The sequence below is a fragment of the Nycticebus coucang genome, chromosome 3 (assembly GCF_027406575.1).
Source record: "Nycticebus coucang isolate mNycCou1 chromosome 3, mNycCou1.pri, whole genome shotgun sequence".
In the NCBI taxonomy this organism is placed as follows: domain Eukaryota; kingdom Metazoa; phylum Chordata; class Mammalia; order Primates; family Lorisidae; genus Nycticebus; species Nycticebus coucang.
This window is the reverse complement of record NC_069782.1, coordinates 141,237,475-141,261,380: the sequence shown is the minus strand read 5'-3', so window position 1 is coordinate 141,261,380 and position 23,906 is coordinate 141,237,475. Positions and strand designations below refer to the sequence as shown.

The window sequence follows — 23,906 nt, the reverse complement described above, 5'->3', positions numbered from 1 at the left end:
ATCTAGGGTGCTGTGCCTGGCACAGAGTGAGTGATCAAAAAATCGTAGCTGCGATGGTGACCACTCATTCCTTATCTAACAAAGATGTATTTAGTGCTTTCTCTGTGCTAGGCCTGGGGGCGATGGCAGTGGTCAAGGCATAGAGAGTTCTTGCCTCATGGAACCATCTCCCCCACTTTCTAATGGGGAGGACAGATAATGATCAAGACAATAAATCAACAGGTTATTTTCAGAGAGTGGTAAATAAAATAAATAGGATGTTATGGAAGAAAGTGACAAGACGGGGGATAGTTGCTAACAGAGCTAATGTCTAAAAATAAGACCCAGTTGTGGAACTATAGAGAAGGGACCATAGACACAGGCCCTGAACCTGGGATGAGCTTGGGATGGTTCAGGAACAGATGGATGGCCATGGGGATCAGGGCAGAGTGAGGGAGTAGAGAAGGGCAGAGGAGGCCAGGGAGGAGAGGTAGGTAGGGGTGAAGTGGTGTCAGAGCTTGTGGGCTCTGGGAAGATGTTTGGCTGAGAGGGTGATGGGGCAGAAATGTAGCCAGGTCCTTGGCTTCATTCTACGATCTTTGTTGTAAGTATTATTATTCTCTCTCTTCAGCCTGTGGTATTGGTCACTGTTGGAAGCAGTAATGAGTAGGGTCCTGGTGAGTCCTGGCCAAAGAGGCAGCTGGTGGTTGTACCGAGTCCATCACATCTCACTCACAGGGCTTTTCTCCTCCTGGTGCCCCTGACTCACCCATGGGGAGGATCTTCTGGCCAATGCCATTACCTTTTTGAAATCATTCCTTATCAGAAGCTTTTAATACTTCTCCAGGTAGAGCACTTAAGATGAAAATCAGTTAACGTAATCTCAAAACTCTAATAAATGTTCAGCAACATAAGACCTGCAGATAAGCATCCGTCCCTAGGGTCAGTCAGCATTCACAGCTCAGTTCCCATAATTAGCATTTCTTTTCTGCTTGAATCATTGAACAGGCATGAGGAGCCCAAGTGATAATATTTTACCTGCTTGAGGTTTAAAAGATGCTTTAGATATGATCAGTCACTCAAACGGCCTCCAGAGTTGCTGATAATAGCCAGAAAGTACTTCACAGTAGCCAAGCACCACTGTATACACACTCCACTCACTTAGAGGTAAAAATATAACTTTGGCTTACCTACTTTTATCCACTTTGGATAATTCTTTCTTATCTTTTTGTTCTCCTCATCCTCCTTCATCCTCAAAACCTTTTATGGAATGTACTTAGCTCACTAATAGTAACTTCCCTTATAGGGTACAAAGAAGGTTCTGTCTCTCATCTTGCTTTAGACATTGTTAAAAGAACAAGATCCAAATATGGTTATCTTAAAAGCCATGCTTTCAAACATTAGTCCTTTTCATATAATTGACAAAAACTATATATATTTATGGTGTACAATGTAATGTTTTGTTATGTGTACATTGCAGAATGATTAAATAAAGTTTGCAAACATACCCTCCCTTCACACACTTGACATTTTTTGTGGTGAGAACACTTAAAATCTACTCTCTAGTATATAGTACATTATTCCTAATTATAATTACAATGCTGTATGGTGTATCTCCAGGAGTTTATGTCTCCCGCCTCACTAAAAGTTTGTACCCTTTGACCAACGTCCCCCCATTTTCTGTTACTTCCTGCAGCTACCATTTGACTCTCTGCTTTATGAGTTCAACATTTTTAGATTCCATGTGAAATTCCTGTTCCTGAAAGTTCAGCACTTGTCCTTGAGGCTGCATCAGGAGAATCAGGACAAGTGGTTTAAGGAGAAGGAAAGAAAAGTTTATTAATTTGCCAGTAAATGAGGAGGTTGTCAGACTCCCATGTTAAAGTGCCAATGTCTTGCTTCTGAGCAGAAATACAGAACTTTAAAGGGATGGCTCTGATTAATCCCATCTTCAGCAGAAACAATCTCTTGACTTCCATCCAGAGAATTCCACCGAGCTGTTTTCTATAGTATAAAGAACAAAGGACACTCCCCTACCCATCCTGACCACTGGCCTGAGGCAGGGATGTAGGTTTTAATTCCCAAGGGGGGGGGTGGTTGTAGAGAAAGAAAGGATTTTTATCCTTTTCCAGGCCATTTCCCCTGTTACAATTATTTGGTATTTGTCTTTCTGTATCTTATTTCACTTAACATAGCAAGGTCCTCTTGGTTACCCTTGTTGCTGCAAATGACCAGATTTCTTTTCTCTTTAAGGCTGAATAGTATTCCATTGCATATACGCACCACATTTTTCCATTCATCTATCAATGGACACTAAATTTGTTTCCATACCTTGGCTAATATGAATGATGCCTCAATGAACTTGAAATTGCAGATAGCTCTTTGGTGTAGCAATTTCAATTCCTTTGTATATAAACACAGAAGTGATCTTGCTGAATCATATGTTAGCTCTATTTTTCGGTTTTTAAGGAAACTCCATACTGCTTTTTTTTTTTTTACTAGCTACACTAAAAACACTAATTATTAATCTGAGGTCTGTGAATGACCTTGGAGAGGGATTTTGAGCCCACTGAAATAGAATGCAAACTTTTACACACATGTGTTTCCTGGGAGAGTCTGGAGTTTCATCAGATTCTCAAAGTGTTCCTGGATGCCGAAATGTGAGGAACTACTGTTTTAAGACTTTACTGACTCAATCAGTAGTATAGTTATCAGAGGAAAATGTGCTTCAGGTAAAGCTGGGGGAGGCCTCTGATCTAAAACACGAACCCCAATATCAATTATGACTGAGAAAGCAAGTGGGATTGATACCTGGATCCAGTGGACTCTTCCTTGTAGAGGATTAGACATTTTTCTAGGAACACTATGATAACCACAGACACCACTATGTGCCAGGTGCTGCCTCAGTGCCTTACATATCTTAATCCTAAATCCTCACAACCCTATAAAGTAGGTACTATTATTAGCTTTGTTTTACAGATGAGGACAACTAGACAGAGAAAGATAAAAACCACAAATTGAATTGACTTTTGACATTCCAAGACCCTTCACAGTGGTAGATAATATAGTTTGTTGAGCTATAATTAGTGGCTCAAAATAATTACCATTTTGGACGTGTCTAAATGGTGGCTGTGGTGTAATCTTAAAGAGTATGCTTAATTAATAGTAAGATTCCTATCTGTGTCATCTCTGGTTTTGTGAGTAAGAATAGTTAACCAGGTCACATGCAGAAGAGAGCCAGTTGACTGCTTTGCTTAATTAGAATTTAGCTAAGTGTCACTATGTTATAAAATGGGGTTACTAACCAAGTAACCATTACCAAGTAGGTAATTTTATTTTTGTAACTATTATCACTATGGAAAAAAATTCAGACTCAGTACCTGTAGCTCAGTGGTTAGGGCACCAGCCACATACACCAAGGCAGGTGGGTTCAAACCCGACCCAGGCCTGCTAAACAACAATGACAACTGCAACAAAAAAAAATAGCTGGGCATTGTGGTGGGTGCCTATAGTCCCAGCTCCTTGGGAGGCTGAGGCAAGAGAATCCTTTAAGCCCAGGAGTTTGAGGTTGCTGTGAGCTGTAATGCCATGGCACTCCACTGGGGGTGACATAGTAAGACTCTGTCTCAAAAAAAAAAATTCATCTTGCATACCTAAGGTATACCACAGCTCTACGGAGCTTAAAGTCAACTAAACTTTAGGAGGTTATAATTTCATTCATTCCAAAATTGGATCAATTGACGGTGCTTCAGAAATAATTCACTTTTCACCTAGATTATAGTTATTCAATGGTTAATGAGCAGGTGACCTAGAAATTTAGATGAACTAGCCTCTAAGAATATCACTCTTAAATAACCTAGATAAAAACCAATAGTACCAATATTAAGATTTATTTAACCCATCTATTACCTATAGTGAATTCTATAATTCATGTAAGTATGCTTAATTTACATATGTGTCCAGTGATTTGTGGAGGTGAAGTAGGACTAATGGACCAGAAGAAGTAAGAGCCTCTGATAAAAGTGGCTATAACATAATTGATAAAGGGGGAAAATGTTCTGCCATCTCATTGGCAGAATTAGATGTACAACAGGAGTGCAGTAAGGTAGTCTTGGGATCCAAGATCCATTTAACCAGTAGTATGGGGCTACAAAAGGAAATTCCACCCTGTGATCCTGGATTATGAAAAGCCTCTCCTCTATAACTCATGTTGAGATCCTCTTTGTAATAAACTTCAAACATTTTACGGCGTAATTTGATGATGACTGTTAGAAAAGATGTGGTTTTACCCTTGTCAAGCCTGTTACGCTCATGCAGATTCTGCTTCATGTAATGTAGATCACTGGAAACTGGGTTGGTAACACTCTTTACTTTGGAGACCTTTTCTTTGGGGAATTCTGTAAATTAAAGTTAAAGACAGTTGTATAGGGTATGTTGAGAGCACCCAAGAGAATAAATTTTCCAAAAGAAAATCTTTGAGGTTTTATATCTCCTTAAAAGTAATACAACTACATTTCTTTGTAAGTATTCTAACAATGAGCCTTAGTTGAACTTAGATTGATCTTCCTCCCTATTAGACTTAATGAGTAAGGTTCTAGCGTACTTTGAACTTATTGGGAAGAGAATGATTTAAATGTAAAGTAGCTCTGCTTCTCCTCTTCATGAAAATTCGTTTTTTCCTCTTTTTCTTTATTTTGTTGAAGGTTGGTTCAGAGGGATGAAAGGCAAAAGCAAGTCTGTTTCTAGCTGTGTTCTCCTTTCCCTTTCAAGAACTTTCAGAATCCTTAAGTATATTGGGTATCTTGTATTCACTACCTGGCCTCTGCTTTGCCTTGGTTCTCGACTGTGGGCTTCTATCGTGGTGGGCCACCCCCTACTGTGTTGCTGGCCACCACTAGAGTCCTGGGTCCCTTTTCTTCTTTGTAATTATATTGTACCCTCTACTCTGATTCAGAGAGTCATGTTGGGGTGGGAAGATGGGAAATCTGCTGCCTTCTTCTCTATCAAGCAAAAAAAATTTCTTGCTCCAAGACTCATAAAGTCCCGAGCCTATTGAAGTCTGTGGTTGACACATTCTTCCTTGAATACTTCTATTCCAAGGGCCACCCTTGTCCAGGCCTACCGACAGGTGTTACAGCCATTCACACTTTACTTTTATAAGTAGTTAGTCATGTCTTGTATTTAGACAATCAACACATAGATATTGGGCAACCACTTTGTGGAAGGTACTGTTTGTTAGATGCTAGGAACACAGGGGAGAAGTTAAGAGTGACATTTATGAGGGAGGCAGATATTAAGTGATGAATTCCACAAGCAAGTACTTCATTAAAATTGTGGTAAGCCCCAGAGGAGAAGCATAAGAAAAGGGGCCTGATTTAGTCTGAAGGGTCAATAAAGGTTTTCATGAGTAGGTGAGACTTGAGCTGTGTTATGAAGTGTGACTTGGAGAGAAGGGGCTATGGGGGAGACCACCGTAGGCAGCTCATGTACAAGAAAAGGCCAGAATCTGGGATTTCTCAAGGAAGTGAAGGAAACCAGGGTGGCGTAAATTGGAGAGAGAACAAGATCTAGAAGGAGATGAGGGTAGTGAAGTTAGCAAGGCAGTCTGGGTCAAGCATTAGAGACTATGTTAAGGTCTCTAATGTTTTTGTCCTAAAATCTGTAGGAAATAATTGGAAGGATTTTAATCAGTTGGAATGAAATGATGACGAGAGAGATGGGGGGTGCGGGTATTTGGCATGGTCATTGCAGCATTTTTAAACTTTCATTCTGGCTGACAGATGGCAGATATTTGGAAGGGTACTGGGTGGCAGATACAGCCATGAGGAGTCCAGGAAGTAAGTTGTCATGTCTCCCAGGGAAGATGGTGGTGTCTGGATTAGAGTAGTGCAGGCAGAGAGGAAGATAAGGGCATGATGGTTGTAAAGCTGTTTAGAAGGTGAAGTTGCTAGGAGGGAGTGTCAGATTAGATGTGGAAAGAAGTCAAGAATAATTCCTAGGCCCCTGATCTCCTAAGGAAATGGTGTGGAGTGAGAAGGAAGGAGTGACCTGAGCCAGCCAGAAGATGCCAGGAGAAAACACTGAGGTAGGGAGAAAGAATAGGAGAGTGGGAGGTTGTGAAAGTCCAGGGAAGGCCTTGCTCCTTACACCCTGAGCTGGGACTTGCTCAACAAGCCATCAGTCCCCAGTAATCTGACATCAGATTACATAAACAGTAGAATACTCTGGATAAGTCTGGGCACGCACAGCCTAGTTCATCCTAGGATCCCTCTTCAAGAGGACAAGACACCTTGTTTTCATGCCATTCTTGCAAGCATCTCATTTCCAGAGGCCATCTTGGACAATATCTTCTAAGAACCAAAAGTGAATATTAGGAACAAACGTTTTTCCTTCAGACATATTATCTTCAGATATGCGATTCTGAGCACAACAAAGACAAAGTGTTATGATGTTGTATAGGGCAGCCTGGCTCGTCAGAAGCTCCAAAATCCAAATCTCTTCTTTCTGCAAACCTTTGCTTTATCTCAGCCAAACAAGAGATGTCACTGAGATGCTTCTGATGGTCATTAGGGCTGTTGATAAATGTTTAGTTATCTGGTTTGGGGCACATGGTTGGATTATATTTCTTTCTTTCTTTCTTTTTTTTTTTTTTGCAGTTTTTGTCCGGGGCTGGGTTTGAACCCACCACCTCCGGCATATGGGGCCGGTGCCCTACTCCTTTGAGCCACAGGTCCTGCCCAGGGTTATATTTCTTTACCCATTTGTCTGACATGACTTCCTTTAGCTAATGAAATGTGAACAGAAGGGATTTGTGGATCAAGGGACAAGGCACAGTTTGTGGTGCCATATTTTCCAGCCTTGGCAATCACCAAAGCACATATACACATGGAGCCTCCCTCAGCCTGGGTACCTCAGTGACGATTATGAGCAGGGCCCTAGAATAACCTGCCATTTAAATGTAAAATAGGCAAGAAAAAAATACTCCGTTGTCCCATGACTGAGACTTTTGTTACTGTATCATAACCTAACCTATCCTGACTAAACAGAGACACTCTTCCCAGAACAAAGTGACCTGAAATGTTCATAGAGTTTCAAATATCATAGGGTAAATTCTTTACTAGGATTTAAGCTCAAAGGAATAGGATTCCCTCTTTTGTCCACAAAGTCTCTGCAAGAAGTATATTGTCCAAACACAAGGTCTTGACAACCTAACCCTGAGAAGAAGACCACCAAAGACCTAGGGCTGCTCCTGCAGTGAATCCTAACAACAGTTATAATAAAGTTTCCAGACCTGGGATCTGGTGGCCCAGCTCTACTAGGTTCTTGCCTAGGCTGGCTAAATAAGGTGTTAGGTCTATGTTTAGGTTCTAGAATCAGATAGATGTGAATTCAAATTGGGGTTTCGCCATTTACTAGATTCACCTCTCCCTGTGTCTCAGTTTCTCCATCTGAAAAATGGGGGTAATACTAGTTCTAACCCACTGAGATGTTGGGAGGATGGGCCCCTTTTTGTCTGTTTGCCCTCAGACTATTCCTCATCCTTCCCTGTTGTTCTCTATATCTTAGGGAGATTTCCCCCTAAGCAAACTCATTCCTCAGGTTTCCTGGCAGTTGGTTCAGCCCCTGTTGATAGAGGGTAAAAGCCAGGGGAGCTCCGGCTTTTTCAGGTGGCATCTTTAGCAGTGGTGGCTCCTCTTGATCCCAGGTATAGCCCAGGAGTGGATGGCTCCTGGCTGTATCAATACCTCACTTTGCGAACCCAGCCTGAAGAAGGATTGTGAGATTGAGTCGTTGCTGGTCTCTGGAATTCTTCACCCTCCTCTTTTGTCCTCCCAGCTTTCCAAGACCTTCCTAAGTAGTTCCCTGCATGCAAATCCCACTACTGAGCTCTGTGTTCCTGACCGTGCCAGGACTGATTCAGAGGATTGCTTGAGATAATGCCTGTGGAGTACTTAGGAAGGTGCTTGGCATATTGTAAGTGTTTAATAAAGGGAAGCTTACAAGACATACCTAGATTCTCTGCTGCAGTCCGCCAGGCTGCCCCAGGCCAGCCCCTGCTCACAGCATAGACCCTGGACATTGCATACTTCCCCTCCGGGTTTACTAAGTCCACAGGTCTGGGCTTCTATGTTGATTTGTCATTTTTGAATCTTATAGGGATAGGGGTATGAGAGTTCCTCCTGACATTTTGGACACATATTACAATTTTTATTTTCAATTTTCTAAACTTCTTACTATGGCTTAACAAAGGCTTGCATCTGGCCCTTTCTGGCTTTCTGCCCCTCCCTCTGTCATTTGTCTAGTTATCCACTTCCACCACACTGGCCTCCCTCCATTCCCTGGCATGCACAGTTTGCTCTTTCCGAAAAGATCCTCTCTGGCCTCTTTGCTACACCCTGACCTTTGTGTAGCTGCTCCCCCAACCACCTTATCTGAGGTTGCTTACTTCTATTCCTCCCTGGGGTAGATGCTCTTTGAATTCTTCCTTTGCACTTTTCTTATTTTATTGTGACTTTTTATGTGTCCATCACTACATGCCATAGGCCATTAAACTATTAATTCCATGAGGGCAGATCCACGTGTACCATCTGCATGGGTGTATCTTTAGCCTTTAGCAAGATGCCTGCCACAAAACAGGCTCTGTTTTGATGTGTGTGTATGTTGAATGTGTTATGAATGAATGTATGTTGAATTACTTCGTCTTTAAACAGCCCATGGCAAGGTTCCCTTGCCATCCAGTAGTGATAATTTTGATAATCTTGGGGATTCTCTCTCCCTGCCCCCCCTCCCCCCCCCAGGGGCTTGTGTTGTGCAGAAGCTGAGCAGAGGCTCTGGTGTGGTTCAGACTGGTGTCCTTCCCTACTGCTCCCTGCCGAGGCTCTGCAGAGGACAGAAAGCTCCATTCTCTTCATGACACGCTCAGCCACTGGGACCTCTGGTGAGGCTCCCGAGACTCTAGATCCTTGCTCTTCACAGTTCTTCCACCTCTGCCCCCCTTTGAAGACTTGGCCCTCTTAGGCCCTGCATCTGAGGAAGCTCAGAGCTGAAACACGGTCAGATCCCCCATCTTGTCTCCTTTCAGTGATGGGGTCACCTTGACCTCTACCTTCTCCTCAGACAGCCTCTCCTCACGCAATCCAGCCTGAGTCCCTGAGAAAATAAAGGCCCATTTAGGGTTTATCTTCTTGGCTAGCAGCCCCCGAGCCCCAGTCAAGTTGACTTCTCTCTCCTCTCTTTCTCTCTTTTTGTTTGGCTTTTGATCACAAAAAGACTGTTAATTGCAATTATTCACCTCCCTCAAGGATTTAGGGAACTGTTAAGACTTAAACCACAGAACCTGGCTACACTCCTTAGAGAAGGGAAAAATACCTTTCATTCCTTAAGAATGAGCTAATAGTTGTTAAAAAAAAATGAAAACAAAAACAGAAGGACAGACAAGCTAATGTCCTAATTACCCTGCTCTGCTAGTTTCCCCATCCAGCGCCCTAGTTTCTCTCTGGAATTGGTGCCCTGCCCAGAGGCACAGCTCATGGCTGGAAGCCTGGGCTCCTACCTAGCTCCCTCTGAGCTTTCCTCTAGGGTGGGATGAGTCTTGTCATGTACCCCAGGTGGTAGGAGGTGCCAGGAGAGATCTCTCAGAAGCCTGACTGCTTTCTGCTTGGCTCAGGTGTATTTGAAGACAATCTTGGGGGACTTTTGCTCTATCCTGCTTTGTCACATGAACCTTTCCAGTCCCAATGTCTGTCCAAGTCAGTTCTGGGCTTGGTGCATTCCTGGGCACAGCTTCTCACCATACCTGGCTTTGGTATCTGGAAAAGTTTCTTCATCTCCCATTCTGTTGGTTCCGCCCTCCTCACTTTCTCTCTTAGATGAAGTCCCAGCACGCCTTATGCCTGAGCCCAGGAAGTTTGCACCATTATGAGCCATGGAGTATGGCCACAGTTTAAGTCTTCTTTAAGACTTGGAAGCAAGTATGTATGTGAGAAGTTTGTACCACTGTAAGCCATGGAGTATGGCCACAGTTTAGTCTTCTTTAAGACTTGGAAGTGGGGCGGCGCCTGTGGCTCAAGGAGTAGGGCGCCGGTCCCATATGCCGGAGGTGGTGGGTTCAAACCTAGCCCTGGCCAAAACCAAAAAAAAAAAAAGACTTGGAAGTGAGTATATATGTAAGAGAAAACATGGCAAATATTTTACCTGGGAGCAATAGCTTGGAAATAAGGAAATCATGGTCTATACCTGTAGGCTGGGCCTGCTTTCCTTGGTACATCTTCCTTTCTCTACAAGAAGGCAGAATAGTCACTGTTTGCTGCTCTGAATTGTTCAACTTTGAATTATGATTCCATAAGCCAGTATACATGTGATGGGTAATGCAGTTAGCGCCCCAAGTGAGGGGCGCAGTCATAGACATTTCCAGCCACTATCACCCTTACCATTCTGATCGTCCTTTGAGGTCTCTCATTTGGAGCTATTGATTAACTTCCTAATGAAGCAGGTTTCAATGAAAACAAAGTCCTTATCATTCCACAAATGTGACAAAACCATTCTCTTCTGACCTAAGGTCTTTTACGAAAGGCAGACTCTAAGGTCATTTCCACTGCCATTTGTCAGCATGAGGCACAGGCAGGGACTATTTCTAGACTCACTCTTTCACTCATATATATATATATGAGAATGAGTATATATTTGAGCAATAAGATCCAAAATTAAATATGAATCAGGAATGCATTACCCAGGAGTAACAAAAGATGAGATTATAGTAGCCTACTTACATAAACAGAGATAACAGCAAATCTGGAGGTATGGTTGGGCTTAGACATTAAATTACACAGCAAATGGGAGAAAAAGTGGAAAAGAAGCAGTACCAGCTGTCTGTTCCCTTTTACTAGGAAAGAAAAGCATCCTCAAAAATCTTCAAGTTGTCTTTCACTTAATTCACATTGCCCAGAACTGAGTCATGTGACCATTTTGGCTGTGCGGCCGGTTGCAAAATTAGGGAACAAGATTATCATAATTGGCTTAGATACCTTGATTCATTCTTTTCTCAGAGCTGGACAAGAAATCACCCTGAATAAAATCAGAGGGAGGGACTAGGTATTGGACAGACAAGTCTTGGTGGACTGCCCCTAATTGACCAGAATTGGGGAAGTGAATTCTGGAAGCCACAGGCCAATGAACTTGCTGATTTTTGAAGCTTTTTGGAAACAGTGATAAAACAGGAGTATTGTAAGTATTGCAGACTGTAAGCTCAAAGGGAGAAGGAATTGTGCTGTCTTGTTCAATGCTGTAGCTACAACAGGCTGCCTAACATAAAGCAGATGTTTTAGAAATATTTGCTGGTTAAATGAATAAACAGAAGGAGCTTGGAGAAAAGTAGATGATCAGAACAGCATGGCTCCAGTAAGAATAAATTATACCAAACGATTTCTTTTAAAAGTTTTTAATAGAGCAATCACTATATTTCATATCAGGGAATGGCATGAACACTTTTCCATTGGATTTTGGTAAGTCAGATGATGATGTCCTCACACGAGCTGAGAAATGCTCTTATACATTGGCGGATCCATAGCAACTTGAACAAACCCACCCAAGTAAGTTTTGATCAACAAAACTGAATCAGTCCGGAGGGAAACCTGCTGAGCAGGGACTATTAAGAAGGCAGCGTAAGTTATTGGCAAGAATATGGGGTGTAGTATGAGAAAGGCTTAGGTTTAAATCCCTTATCTGCTACTTTCTGTATATGGATGGTTTAGGTAATGTATGCAATTTCTCCAAGCCTCATTTCTCTTTTCTGCAAATTGAAGACTTGTAGGATCAACATCATGCAGGATCATCATGAGGATGAGCCATGTTCAAATGACAGCAGGTATGCCATTATGTAGGATGGCAGAAAAAAAGATTTAAAATTGGAAAACGGACAAACAAAGCAAAATGCAATGTGTACAGGGACAGTGATTCATTCTTCTTTCAGGCTTGGGCAAGAACCTATTGCTGAACAAAATAAGAGGGAGGGTCTAGGCAGAGCTAGATAGAACGTGGAGATAGAATCCATCTAGGAGCCAGAGAAGGAAGAACTTCCGTGCTGATACGACGGGTGGGACCAGCTTTTTTATAGGACCTAAAGAGTCACTCCTTGTGAAGGCAGGAATCTGACATCTTGAAATGCCATCCTGAGAACAAAAGGCACCTAGTTTGGGCAATGGAAAGGCCAGGTTCCTGTACACGCAGATTATTTGTGGTGCTGGTGCTCTTCTCATTACTGACATTCCTAGTATGTGGACTCTTTTTTTTTTCCTCATCAGTCTGCCTGGAGGTTTATCCATTTTACTGATCTTCTCAAAGAACCAATTTTCAGTTTCAGTGATTTTCTTTATTTTTTCTGTTTTTAAAATTTTATTTTCATTGATCTCTGCCCTTTGTTTTTTCCTGGTTTTGTGTTTTGCTTACTTTGGGTTTAATTGCTCTTCTTTAAGGCTGAAGCTGAGATCCATGATTTGGGACCTTTCTTCTTTTCTGATATAGGCATTTCAGTGCTATGATATGTTGTGTTTTCATTATTGTTCAGTTTAACGTACTTTCTGATTTTTATTTTTATTTCCGTTTTACACCATTTTTTTTTTTAGAGACAGAGTCTCACTTTATCGCCCTTGGTAGAGTGCTGTGGCATCACAGCTCACCGCAACCTCCAGCTCCTGGGCTTAGGCGATTCTCTTACCTCAGCCTCCAGAGAAGCCGGGACTACAGGTGCCACCCTACACCATTTTTTAAAACTGTGTTAGTTTCCAAATATAGGAAATTAACAAATAGGCTTTTCTAGGTACGTTTAAGTTAATGATTTCCAATTTCCATTGTGGTCAGAGTATATGCTTTATATGATTTTGAATATTTGAATATTTAGTATTGACTTGCCTTAAGGCCCAGAATATGCTCTATTTTGGTATATGTTCTGTGTGTACTTGAAAAGGAATGTGTATTCTCCTGTTCCTAGGTAGTGTGTTCTGTCAATATCAATTAGGGTAAGTTGGTTGATAGCTCCAAACTTTGTATGTCCTTACTGACTTTTCCTTACTTGTTCCATGAGTTACAGAGACAGGTATTGAAACTGCTCACTGTGATTGAAGATTTTTATATTTCTTCCTGCGGTTCTGTCACTTTTTTGTTAATGTACATATTTCTAAACTATTAGATGCATGAAGGTTTAGAATTGTTTCATCTTTTTAATGGACTGACCTCTTTATTGTTATGAAATGATCCTCTATATTTCTGGTAATATTCTCTGTATTGAAATCTACTTCATCTGATATGAATACAGTGACGTATTTTTTTATTAACATTTCCACGACGTTTTGTCTTACAAGCTTTTACTTTTAACTTGTCTTTAAAGTGAGCTTTTGGTAGCTGGCATGTAGTTGGCTATTGCTTCCCGGCTCACCCCTCCCCCAATCTGAAAATCTCTTATCTTTTAATTAGGTGATACTTACATGGTTGGGTTTAAGTCTACCATCTTGCTATGTATTTTCTCTTTATCCCATCCATTTTTTCCTTTTTTCCCTCATGTAGTGCCTTCTTTTGGACTCATAGAGCATTTTTTTTTTTTTGCAGTTTTTGGCTGGGGCCGGGTTTGAACCTGCTATCTCTGGTATACGGGGTTGGTGCCCTACTCCTTTGAGCCACAGGCACCACCCTCATAAAGCATTTTTTAACTGATTGTACTTACTCTGCTTTGTTGAAGCATTAACTGTAACTCTGCTGTACTTTAGAAATAAAAGTATATATTACAGTTTACCTTCAAGTATATTATACCACATACCACTTTATGCTTGGTCTAAGGAACTGACAACAAAGTACTTCTCCCTTCCTCAACTTTGTGCTGCTGTTATCATACATGTTATTTCTACATGTTGCAAACCTCACAAAATATTGTTTTACTTTTGCATTAAGCAATTATCTTTTAATTAATTAATTAATTAATTTCCGAGACAGAGTCTCACTTGGTCATCTTGGGTAGAGCGCTGTAGCATCTTAGCTCATAGCAACCTGAAACTTTTGGGCATGTAAGCATTCATTTCCCTCAGCTGCCCAAGAAGCTGGGATTACAGGTGCCCACCACAATACCTGGATAATTTTTCTATTTTATTTTTTCAGTAAAGACAGGCTAAAAAAAATTTGTCTTGCTCAGGCTGGTCTGGAACTCCTGAGCTCGAGCAATTCACCCGCCTTCGCCTCCCAGAGTGCTGGGATTACAGACATGAGCCACTGCAAGCCTGGCTAGTCAATTATCTTTTAAAAGGGTTTTAAAAATAAGTAAAAAATTATTTACCTACATCTTTATGGTTTCTTTGCATAGATTAATATTTCCATAAGGTACTTTTTTCTTTTTGCCTGAAGTACTTTAACATTTCTTATAGTGCGAGTCTGCCAGTGATGAAGTACTTCTCTTTCTTTTCAGAGATTACAATTGCATATATAACAAACTCACTGGTACTCTGTTCATTTTTATTTTCAGTCTTTTTTCTTCCATCAGTTTCATTTTGCTTAGTATGAAGTTTTCAAGTTCTTTACTTTTTAAAGTAATGTTTAATTTGCTGTTAATCCTATGTGTGTGTGCACATGTGTACATGTGTTAAATGTCTTAGACAAAAGTTTTATAATTGCTACATATTTGGTTTGTATTTTTAAAAAGATTTTCTCCATTTTTACTTAACATTCTCAATCTCTTCTATTTTTTGAACACATTATAGTTACAATTACTTTTTTACTGTTTTTGTCCTCTGATTTTATCATCTCTGTTGTTTTTATTAAATTTGATTGATTTCTATTGATTTGATTTTTTAAAATTTCTATTGATTGATTTTTTCCCTTACTTTCCTGTTTCTTTTTGCATGTCTGGTAATATTGATTGGATGCCAGACATTGTAAACGTTACCATGATGAATGCTGGATATTTTTAGTTTACTATAAATACTCTTGTGCTTTGTTCTGGGACCCTTTGTTCTTGGAAATGGTTTAATTGTTTTGGGGCTGGCTTTTAAGATTCGTTAGGTAAGACGAAAGTAGCATTTGCCCTAGAGCTAATTTCGCCCTGCTACTGAAGCAAAACCATTTCAAACATGAATTATGAGGTTTTCCAGTCTGGGTACCATGATGAGACACTATTCCTAGTCCTGTATAATCATTGAGTACCTTTCTGCTCTACCTTGTGGGAACAGTAATAATTCCTGTGCAAGCTTTTGTTATTGTTTTTTTTTTTTTTCTTTCTATATATGGTTCTTCCCTGGCCTTGGGTAGCTTACTCAGACACATGAAGACTAGAATGAGATCTTCTGCAGATTTCCATAGCTCCTTCTTTCCCCGTGCAGCTCTCTCCTCTCTGGTATTCTACTCCCAGCTCTTGCCCCTTTGGCCTCCCTGGGCTCCCAGTTCTATGTCTTCAATCAGGGAGTCTAATTAGCTCTTCCTGGACTCTTCCGATTAGTACTGCAGCCTAGCAGCTCTTTCTAGGTAGTAAACCAAGGTAATCATAGAGCTCACTTCATTGAGTTTTACTCTCTTATGGACCACTGTCCAGCACTGCTATGTGATGTTCAATATAAAAGAGCCATTGTTTTATATTTGCTTGTTTGTTTTTGTCTTTAGTTGTTTTAGGCAAGACAGTAAATTTAGTCCTTTGCTCCATCTCGGCTAGCTAGGTTAAATTACTATAAATTATTGTTGCTCTGTTGATAAAACAGATTGCAGAGGGTGTCACCTATTTCCAAAACAATTCTCATTAGGTAACCTGGAACAGCTGGCATTGTAATCCATAGCTTCTGCAATCAGTGGGTGTTGCGGAATTGCCTACAAATGTACTGGAGAAAAGACGATGGAATTTTCCCCTGTGGCTTACATTTTAAAACTCCTGCGATGTGCTCTAGTTCATCTATTGTTACTTTCAAATTCTAAGATTCTCTGTTTCTCTCTTCTGTTTTTAATTTTTTTCCCTATGCAAGGGGCCAATAATCTGTAGAACTGGATTATTTCTAAAGGGGAGATCAATTATGTTTTGGCATGGATTTATAAATAGAAGTAGAAAGCTCAAGAGAAGGAATTCTTGTTTTTCTTATTGTTTCTTAGCTGCAACATGTATTTATGGAGTGCTTACTACAACACACTGTGGTGTTAACTAGGAGACTGAGACAAGTGACTGACATGATGAGGTATAATCTTATGGAAGACTGATAAAAATTGAGAAAGACCCAAGGTGTGTCACCATAGAAAATCTAAAAGATTTCAGAGGAGAGTGTGATTATCAAGGGCTAGAGAAATTAGGGAGGCTTAAAACTAGTTTAGGAAAGCACTACAAAATTTCAGGCAGTGGTATAGAAGAATTAGGAGGACAAGTACCCATGGCTTGTCTCAAGACAATCAGAGAAGGCGCTCCTGCTGGAAAAGAGTGGGAATTGTAGCGGCCTGTCTGTGGAGGCTGTATATGGCTGGTGCAAGCATTTGGTCTATGAGGGAGTATGGATGTTTTTTGATTGGGGTGGACAAGCAGGAATATTTGTTCTGAATAGAGGGTTAAGATTAATGTGTGCAGGAGGGACAAGAACTGGTGGCAGAGCCTTGAAGGTAGAGGCTATGTCTTAGTCATATTTGTATTCTCAGATCCTAATGCATACTTAATGCTTGTTGCTTGAGTGCACATAAAAGGTTATTTTTTTCTTTGTAAATTTCTAATACTCTTGATAACCACTGGCCTTGTCAATGGCATGACAAATATTGTGAAAGAACCTTTTCATGCCCTGTGTTGTTTTGTTTGAAGGGCAAGAGGTTGGCCAATTTTGACTCTTTCAAGCCCCCCTTTTTAATTTTAATATTTTAGTTGTAAATTGGAAAATCATAGTTGTATATATTTAGTGGATATAAATTGATGTTGTAATTTATGAATACAATGTGGGATAATTAAGTCAAGCTAAATAACATATCCACCACTTCAAATACTCATTTCTTGTATTTGAAATACAAACTAGCACTTAGCTATTTTGAAATGCAAAATATGTTATTATACAATACTCACCATGCTGTTCAACACACAGGTATGCACCAAATATATGTATACACATTTTAAGAAAGAAAACTATTAAATGTGAGTTGTTAATACTCAACTCACATTTGACTTCTGCAATTACAAGAGGTGCTCAAATGTGACTTGTATTTCATCATTTATGAGTATTACTGAGTATTAAGATTTTAAGGCCGTTTTTTCCTTTTTTAAAATGTGGATACATTATTTTGGCATGTTCTGTATTTCAAAGAAAAAAAACACCCTTATTCCTCAATTAAACCCAATTCCGGTCTAATTGAAGCTTTGTAATCTTTAAGCCTTATTTGAATCTCTTTTCATTCCTCTTTTTTCCTATTTAAAGGGCAAGAACTCAGGCATTGTTACAGAAATTATACAACACAGCCATTTGCAATCCCTGTTTCGTCCATCTGTAGAGATTGAATAAATTCTGCAGAGTTTTAAAAATCTAATACAACGGCAGTCCATTCCCACACTCCCAACAGAGCCTGGCAGAGATACAGGCTCCTTGATAACGTGACTTCACACAAGGCAGACTGAGTACGCGCACACACGTGCACACATCGCCCAGGCAGCGTAACCATTCGTTTGGGCACTCACATACCACCCCTTACGCCGCACACACTCGCGTGCACGCACGCGGCCCGAGGTCACCAGGCCAGGCCAGGTCCAGGCATCGGACCCCGAGCGGCTCCCGGCGGCCGTGACGTCACTCCGCGCGCCGCTGCGTCATCAGGATGCGCCAGCGCCGCCGGCCGGGACTTGAAGTGCCGGCAGCTGCCGCAGCCGAAGCCGGAGCGGTGGGGTGCGAACTGCCGGGGCGGGTACGGGCTGCGGGAGGCTGCTCCGGCTGGGGGCGCCGGGACAGGTGCGTGGACCTGGTGCGACTGCTGCAAGTTGTCTGGGCCATCGTGTTCCTCTTTCCCTCTTCCCCGAGCTCCGGGGTTGCCCCGAGAAATGGGCCGGGCTCGTGCAGGGGTCGGGCTCGGGATTGTTCTCTGGAGGGGAGGGGAGGCTACCACGTGGGTTCCTCCGGAGAGGAGGGAGGCCTGACCGACCCCGTCCTCTGAGCACTCGAAGGGGCGGAGGCGCTGCTAGCCAGTCCGCCCGGGGCATCGGGGCAACCGGTGTGCTCTGAGAGCAGCCGGTGCTGGGGATAATCCAGTGACAGCAGCCACCATTGATAGGACTGAGCCTTCACCGTGTGTCACGCATTGTGCTAGACTCCTTATGGTAGAAACCCAGAACTATCATGTTATGCCGTTTTTCAGATGCGGGAACTGTAGAAGTTCACTAGCTGTGAAAAGACAGTGGGGGATTTAAGCCTCAAAGCTGGCCGTTCTGCCTCTGTCCCACAGTCTGCTATCCTCAGTCGGGGTTGCCAGGTGTCAACAGGGAATTTTTCTTTCTTTTTTTTTTTAAACGCTTCTTGACCTTGGGCAAACTCTGGGGAGGGAGGAAGAGCAAAACGTGGACTTCGTATTGGCACAGATCTCTTTTTCCTGGTCTCATCCCTTCATCGCTTCCTTTTCTCAGGCGGCAGCGGGTTCCCCCTGTTGCATGGACATTCTGCCCCCGAAACTGACAGCTGAGCACTGAAGTTTTGTAACAGAAGAACTGTCATCCCAGGTGCACTGGTTTACCCTTCTCTCTTCTGGCCTTTAATGTTACATTGTTACTTATGTGAAATTGTTAAGGACATAATGTAGTTAGGCAGAGGCTGGCAGTTACGGCAGCAAACCCATATGGGGATTATAAAGAAATTGAAATATACCTTCCAAGGAACACTGTAAATTTGCAGTTTTTGTCCGAGGCTGGGTTTGAACCCCCCATCTCCAGCATATGGAGCCAGCGCCCTACTCCTTGAGCCATAGGCGCCACCCCGGAACACTGTAAATTTGGACATGACCTTTCAGAATTTATGTAAAGGAATAATTTAAGGCCAAGTGAGAAATAGCCAAAAGCGAAATAATTTAAGACTGGAGAGTATGTGAGAAAGTTTTTATATTTTAGGTTAATATCTCTTATAGATATCCACTCTTATTTTCTCTTAGAGTAGAAAAAGCCTTATTGAAAAAAATGAAAACTTAACAGATATTCCAAAATAGTGTACTTTTCTTTTAGAGCTTCGTAGATGTATTTCAACTGCAAATATCATTTCTTTTAGAGCATCACAAGGAACTTAAGAGCTTTGTTGAGTTTAAGTGTGAAACTGTAGTGGTACCCTAATTGCCTTTATCCATTTTACACTGAATAAGTATGAGCAAAAAATTCTCAGTATATAAAGTTATCTACATGTATGCATCCATATAGCATATATTTAATTAAATAAATGCATTCCTTTATTTTTTCCCAGGAGCTGTTCAAGTATAAATAATAGCAAAAAATTAGCAAAAACACCTGAAATAAGCTCTTATTTACACCTGCAAATAACTATTCATAGCTGTTTTGTTTGGAAGGTCTAAGAATACAAATGTTGTATCCTTATAAATTCGTGAAATCTTAGGGGCGGCACCTGTGGCTCAGTGAGTAGGGCCCCATATACCAAGGGTGCCGGGTTCAAACCCAGCCCCGGCCAAACTGCAACCAAAAAATAGCCGGGCGTTGTGGTGGGCGCCTGTAGTCCCAGCTGCTCAGGAGGCTGAGGCAAGAGAATCGAGTAAGCCCAAGAGCTAGAGGTTGCTGTGAGTCCTGTGACGTCATGGCACTCTACTGAGGGTGGTAAAGTGAGACTCTGTCTCTACAAAAAAAAAAAAAAAAAAAAAAAATCGTAGGATGCAATTTTTTTTTTTTTTTTTTTTTTTTTGCAGTTTTTGGCCGGGACTAGGTTTGAACACACCACACCGGCATATGGGGCTGGCGCCCTACTCCTGTGAGCCACAGGCGCTGCCTGAAAATGTTGTTTTTTTAACATCAAGGCAGTCTGAGTTCACATAAACACTTCAAAGCCAGTTTTAACACTGTGATTTAACCTGGTAGAAGTCTGCCAGTAGTTCCTATAATATCCTATTATAGGGGAAAATAATGTAGAAGTCAGAATTTTGAGTTTTTGTATTTACTCTCTGGATTCCTTGTGAACTGAAATGGTATATATATTTTTTATAGCATATGATTTGGGAGTTATACGTTGTGACATGGATGACTCTGCACTGACCCTTGGCACAATAGATGTTTCTTATCTGCCAAATTCATCAGAATACAGTGTCGGTCGATGTAAACACACAAGTGAGGAATGGGTAAGTTTACGATAAGCATTAAAAGCATTCTACCTAAAAATCTTCATTTCAGTGTTATGAAAGTGGCAATGCTGGCAGTCGTATAATACCAAATAGAGATTAATAGCTACAGAAACTGCCCCTTTTAAAAGTTATGTTTTACTTTATGGCATTATTTTAATTGGGAAGAAAAAATTGGGTAGAAAATTTATGTACAGTGACTATGTTAAAAAGTAAAAAAAATTTTTTTGCAGTTTTGGCCAGGGTTGGGTTTGAACCCGCCACCCCTGGTATGTGGGGCCGGGGCCCTACTCCTTGAGCCACAGGTGCTACCCAAAAGTAAAAATGTTTTTGTAGAGGAAAAAATCCTAGTAGTTCTTTTGGGTGGTGTAAGTTTTTATTTTTTCCCCTTGGTGAATACTTCCCATAAGTTACATTTAAAAAACATGAATTGTATAATGGAAATAAACTTAAAAAAAATTAAAGATAAGAAGTTATAGTATAAATTCAATCCAAAGAGCGTGCATTTTCCTGTGTTTTTCCTATTTCAACATAGCATGGCATGTTTTAAATGTTATTTTAAACACTATCTGCTCTATGTAAAAATGGCATTTTTGCATTTAGTTTTGAGAAAGTTATATCTGGGAAGCCTGAGCAATTGATGAGCTCAAAGTTAAGAAAAAAATTTTAGAACAGAAGAGCAGGACTTGATCTTGCTTAAATAGTCTGGCCATAATTTAAATTCTAGGCTTTAAACTGTCTTGATAAGATAAAGGAATGTTATATAAGTTTACCTTGTTTTTATTTAAAGTGAATATTTTGGCCAGGGTGGCTCATACCTGTAATCCTAGCACTCTAAAAAGCCAAGGTGCGAAGATCACTGAGGCCGGGAGTTTGAGACAAGCCTGAGCAAGAACTAGACCCCGTCTCTACCAAAAACAGAAAAAATTAATTGAGCATTGTGGCATGGGTCTGTAATCTCCTACTGGAGGGGCTTAGGCAGGAGGTTCGCTGGAGCCCAGTGAGCCATGACATCACTGTACTCTACCCTGGGTAATAGAGGAAAACTGTCTCCAAAACAGAAAAAATTTTCTTAGCTATAGTGTAACAACTTGTAACAACTTGCTCACTATATAAAGTCTGTATAGGCTCCGTGCCTGTAGCTCAGCGGCTAGGGTGCCAGCCAAACAACAATGACAACTACAACAAAAAAATAGCCAGGTGTTTTGGTGGCCACCTGTAGTCCCAGCTACTTGGGAGGCTGAGGCAAGAGAATCTCTTAAGCTCAAGAGTTTTGAGGTTGCTGTGAGCTGTGGCGCCATGGCATTGACTGAGGGAGACATAGTGAGACTCTGTCTCAAAAAAAAAAAAAAAAAAAAAAAAAAATAAGGCATCTATATACTATTGTGAAAGTGTGTGATTTAAAAAGTAGTAAGGTTAACTGTTAGCATAGGGATCCAGGAGTCTGAACTTAATCCCTTCTCTGTCAGAAGTCCATTTGACCTTTAACCTTCTACAACTTAATATGTAAACCTTTGAAAACTGCCTTGAGTATGTAGCGATCATTATTTTAGTAGCTATTACTATTCTTAGGTTCTCAACTTTTGCTTATGTGCCCAGCTTTTTTCTAGCTAGGTATTGACCATGGAGGGAGTTCTTAAAGAACAATCACTGTCTGAGACACATGCGGGTACACTTCCAAAAGAAAAATATTGCCATAGGTTTCTCTTCTATCTGAAATATCTTAGTTTTAGAGGTCTAGTGAACAAGTATAATTTTCTTGCCATTTAGACACTATTTTTTCCTTAACATTTGTTAGGGTGAGTGTGGGTTTAGACCTACCGTCTTCAGATCTGCCACTTTGAAATGGAAAGAAAGCCTAATGAGCAGGAAGAGGCCATTTGTTGGAAGATGTTGTTATTCCTGCACTCCCCAGAGCTGGGTAAGAAATTATTGCTTGTTGATCTTAATAAACAGCGAAGTATGTGAGTCAAATTTCCAACTTTGTGTGAAGTTGTAGTATGTTGCCCCCCCCCCCCCCACCATGTAGCTGGTAGTCTTGATGGACTTTATTCACTTTTAGAACTGAACCAAATATTGCAAATAAAGATGTCAACTCGATTTTTCTTTTCATTCATTTATTCAGTAAATATTGGTGCTGTAATTGATACTAGGTAATATGCTAGCTCTTTTGTAGTTTTAATGTGACTTTAGGGTGAGAATAGATCTTACTTTTGGTTAACTCTTCCATAGAGTTGGTGGGAACCTTTATGTAACTTCTGGGTGTTGAACTTTAGCACTTCACATTAAAGTGCTAGCAAGATGGGAAAGAGAAATAATAGGTTAGGATAAGAAATTAAAGTGTGACTTTACTCTTAGCTTTTGCTAACTTTCTGTTTCTGGGGAGCACCTGTTGACTTTGTGATAGTGAAGGATGGTCACGGAAATGTCAGGATGAACATTTAAGAAAGGGCATGTATGGGAGGAGTTAGCTCAGGTAGATGGAATTTCTAAGGCAGTGCATTTACCTTTTAAAAGGCATATCTGGATGTTACATTCTCTGTGGGATGGGCTAGTTACTCGGATGTAGAAATTCTTCCATTTAAGTGCCTGCCATTTATGGAGGCTGCTTGTAACCTGAATGAATAGCTGTGCTGTGTTCATTTTCTACTCAGGGCTCAGGGTTGGCTTGGCAGGAAGTAGAATTTGAGTCTGTTATAAAGGGATTTTTTTTTAACGTGGGAGAGATTGGTGTAGAATCCAAGCAGTCTACATTAGATACTCAGGTCTGCTCAACAAAGCTTTGTTACAAATAACCTTAATTACAACGTTTTCTTAACTCAGAGGAAAGATAGGAAATTATGTGGTGATGGGGATGGTTTAGAGTGGGGATAGATTAGAGTAACAGGTAATTAATTTTTGCCAAAATATAGTCCCTGTTGCAGCTGAACTTGATCTTGAATTTTTTCCATGGCATTTTCATTTAAAATAATTTGTTTAGGCTAGGCATGGTGGCTCACACCTGTAACCCCAGCACTTTGGGAGGCTGAGGCTGAAAGACCACTTGAGGCCAGGAATTTGAGATCAGCCTAAGCAACATAGTGAGACCCTGTTACTACCAAAAACCAAAATCATTTTAAAATATCTGTATGGTAATTTTTTGATATTTGTTATATTGTTTTTCTAAAATCCTATTTTCCTTTTCTCTAAGATTTAAGTGTTTTTTACATCTTTTTTGAGGGTATCTTATGTTTTATCCAGCATGCACCTGTGGAACAGTTACCCTTTTGCCCACACGGATAAAGTTATAGATTTTCTCTTTTTAGCAGAGCTGTTTCTGGATTATCTTTCAAGATCATCTGTAAAGAGACTAACCTGTATGTTTTCTCATTAAGTGGACAGTTATTTTAGGAGAATAGAAGATTGTTCTTTGGAGCAAGATCTGAGATTGACTCCTAAGCCCCTGCCACCCTCAGTTTCCCCCCCTATAAAATGGGAATAATAATTCTTATGCATCAGGATTATTGAAAGATTTAGTGATGTAACGTCAGTTGCTTGGTACTTGGCATAATCTTTTTGCATTTTGGGAATACTGAAATCTCTGATATTCCCTGCAGCTTCAGCCCTGTCTTCATGGAGGTGAGGAGTGGGGC

The 23,906-nt window shown here is 40.8% G+C and overlaps 1 protein-coding gene across 3 annotated transcripts in view; it reads left to right on the top strand.

Annotated features, from left to right (window-relative positions):
• The window catches only part of GPAM (glycerol-3-phosphate acyltransferase, mitochondrial), a 62,625-nt gene that overhangs the window by 11,221 nt on the left and 27,498 nt on the right, over positions 1–23,906 (top strand). For 2 of the 3 annotated variants that reach the window (XM_053583771.1, XM_053583772.1), the window contains 3 exons: positions 18,575–18,667; positions 20,144–20,274; positions 22,073–22,195. In XM_053583771.1, coding sequence (XP_053439746.1) covers positions 20,173–20,274; positions 22,073–22,195 — 225 coding nt within the window. In that variant the 5' untranslated portion in view covers positions 18,575–18,667; positions 20,144–20,172. Of the gene's footprint in view, positions 1–17,768; positions 17,844–18,574; positions 18,668–20,143; positions 20,275–22,072; positions 22,196–23,906 lie in introns of those variants that run through there. The other variant, XM_053583770.1, reaches the window with a different exon arrangement.